Source organism: Stylophora pistillata, chromosome 11, assembly GCF_964205215.1.
Source record: "Stylophora pistillata chromosome 11, jaStyPist1.2, whole genome shotgun sequence".
Taxonomy (NCBI): Eukaryota; Metazoa; Cnidaria; class Anthozoa; order Scleractinia; family Pocilloporidae; genus Stylophora; species Stylophora pistillata.
The window spans coordinates 19,439,368-19,441,867 of NC_142529.1; the positions used below are offsets into that span (position 1 = coordinate 19,439,368).

The window sequence follows — 2,500 nt, forward strand, 5'->3', positions numbered from 1 at the left end:
TGGTCAAGTTTAAGTGACCTTAAATATATTATTAAATATGCTCAAAGTTTTTGGTCAAGTTTAAGTGACTTTAAATATATTATTAAATATGCCCCAAGATTTGGTCAAGTTTAAGTGACCTTGAATATATTATTAAATATGCTCAAAGATTTTGGTCTAGTTTAAGCGCCTTAAATCCACTAAAAGAAATAGGATCACTTTAAGTAACCTTCAATACATCATTAAACCTACTGAAAGATTTAAGGTCTGCCTTAAGCGAGTCGAGGTTTTGTGTAAAATGTACTCGCATATAGATACTCACCATGCTGTCTGTCTTCTAACTCTTTTCTTTTGCGTTTAAACGGAGTATCCAGGAACGACTTGATTGCATTTACCTTCTCTTTGACTTCTATGTATGGATGGTTTTCAGTAAGATACACTACTTGTACATGTCTGATTGAATGAAATCGAACTTTCTTCATCGTCGCTTAATTTACTTGAAGTATGGTATCTCTATGCAGACTAAACAGCTCACACGGCTTATATATCGTTATTTTGTGATGACTAGACAAAATATAAGTGACAGAAAGTTTGTAAAAAAATGTGATAGCTTATAATTCTCGTCTTTCTACACGATATGAATACTAGTGATTTTATCTACATCATCTTAAAGATTAGCGTTGCCAAAGGTCCCTTTTGGATTCTTGGTACATTTTGTGACCATTATACCACATTTTTACCTACATCTACCAATGCACATGAGTAAAGTTTTATGACCCTCACTGCGCATGTGTCACGTGACCACTCAAAGTCTCCCACATGAATACCATCTATACACCCGTTTCATCATAAGTGCGATCAAATCTTCACTCTTGTAACAACTAATAAAGTAATCATATTAAATATGACGTATCAAATATGACATAAACGTAATGCACTTACATTGTATCATTAAACAGATTAACATTAACCGTAAATTCACTTAACATAACCTCACTGTGAAGCATAAAACAGACAGTGAAAGTCCCATTAATATATTAGTTACATTGTTTACAGGCACATAATGTCAGCTTAAACTTATTTTAAACTTAAGCCTTAAGATAGTATAAGGCAGACTTAAACCGGTGCATAAGTTTCCTTAAACCTTAACTTAACCTTAGTAAACTTAAATTCAAGACGGGATTAATCCACGTTTAAGACAACTTAAATAAGCTTTTTCAGTTTACTACAGATAAACAGTACTTAAAAGCGTGTTTTAGATGAGTTTAAGTTCCATTAAATGCAACGTAAACGAATACTTTTGTTTAAAGACATTTAATGTCAGCTTAAACCTACATTAAAGTTTAGCCTTAAGATAGTATAAGCTCGATTTAAGGCAGACTTAAACCGGTGTATAAGTTGCTTAAACCTCAACTTAAACTTAGTAAACTTAGATTTAAGACGGGATTAGTCCACGTTTAAGACAACTTGAATAAGCTTTTCCGCCTTGTGTAACTATAAATTATGTTCTTTGCCATCCTACTGTGGTTCTTTGCTATTTGCCCTGACCTCTATTAGCATGTTACCTGAAGCCAACCAAAAAAAAAAAAAAAATCTAAAAATCTCTTGATATATTTTTAAAATGACTTTTCTAACTTTTCTGCAGCCGCTAGAGAACCTGGTATCGCTGATGTGGAAATCGAATCACAGGATAGAATACGTCTTGGGACTGCAAGGATATTCTACTATCTAGATGAAGAGCAAGCTAAAAGGATGGTCCGACAGCCACAATCGTTCCGAAAGCTTTGTGAGGACATAAACCAACAATCAGTGGACAACTCTAATACCAGTGCTGGCACAGCACAAGCTTCGTTACCTTTTGGTAAGTTGAATTAATTAAAAAAATTTAAATTCAAAATATCAAATGGGAAGTAGTAGGCTACCTAGGCTACCTTGACTGCATGTTAACGTAGTACCACTCCATTACGTTTGAGTGAAGACTGGAAACTAACAATAGATGGGGAAGGCTCGTATGTTTTCATTGCGCCACTTCGCTAATACTGGCGTCCAAATGAACGCTGGGATTTGCCAACTCAGTACCAGGTTCCTCAGGGGGCAAGTTGCTCGCGTGGCCTCGATCTTTATAACGAACCAAACATAATCACTAGCTCCCTGTAGGCTTGTTAGCTCAGTTGGTAAAGCACTGCACCGGTATCGCAGAGGTCATGGGTTCAGATATTCGTCATCACAGAGGTCAGAATTTGTCACAACATTTTTGTCACGCATCACTTACTCGTACATGTATGGGGCGCCGTTTATAAATTTATCATTTATTTCGCTTTTGGTCGTTTTTTACGTGATATGTTCTTTTATTTATGATAATTTCATTATATCCATTGGTTATTTAATAAAACCAATCTTGCGTTATTTGATTATTTGATATAACCAGTGTTGCGTTATTTGGTTATTTGATAAAACCAATCTTGCATTACATGGTTATTTGATATAACCAATGTGTCATCAGACTTGATGAATTGGTTAT

General features: G+C 34.9%; 1 protein-coding gene across 4 annotated transcripts in view; it reads left to right on the forward strand.

The window, feature by feature from the left end:
* LOC111343837 (uncharacterized) overlaps nt 1-2,500 on the forward strand; it is a 34,241-nt gene that overhangs the window by 23,568 nt on the left and 8,173 nt on the right. For all 4 annotated transcript variants that reach the window (XM_022951028.2, XM_088738913.1, XM_088738912.1 and 1 more), the window contains one exon: nt 1,625-1,840. In XM_022951028.2, coding sequence (XP_022806763.2) covers nt 1,625-1,840 — 216 coding nt within the window. The remainder of the gene's footprint in view (nt 1-1,624; nt 1,841-2,500) is intronic.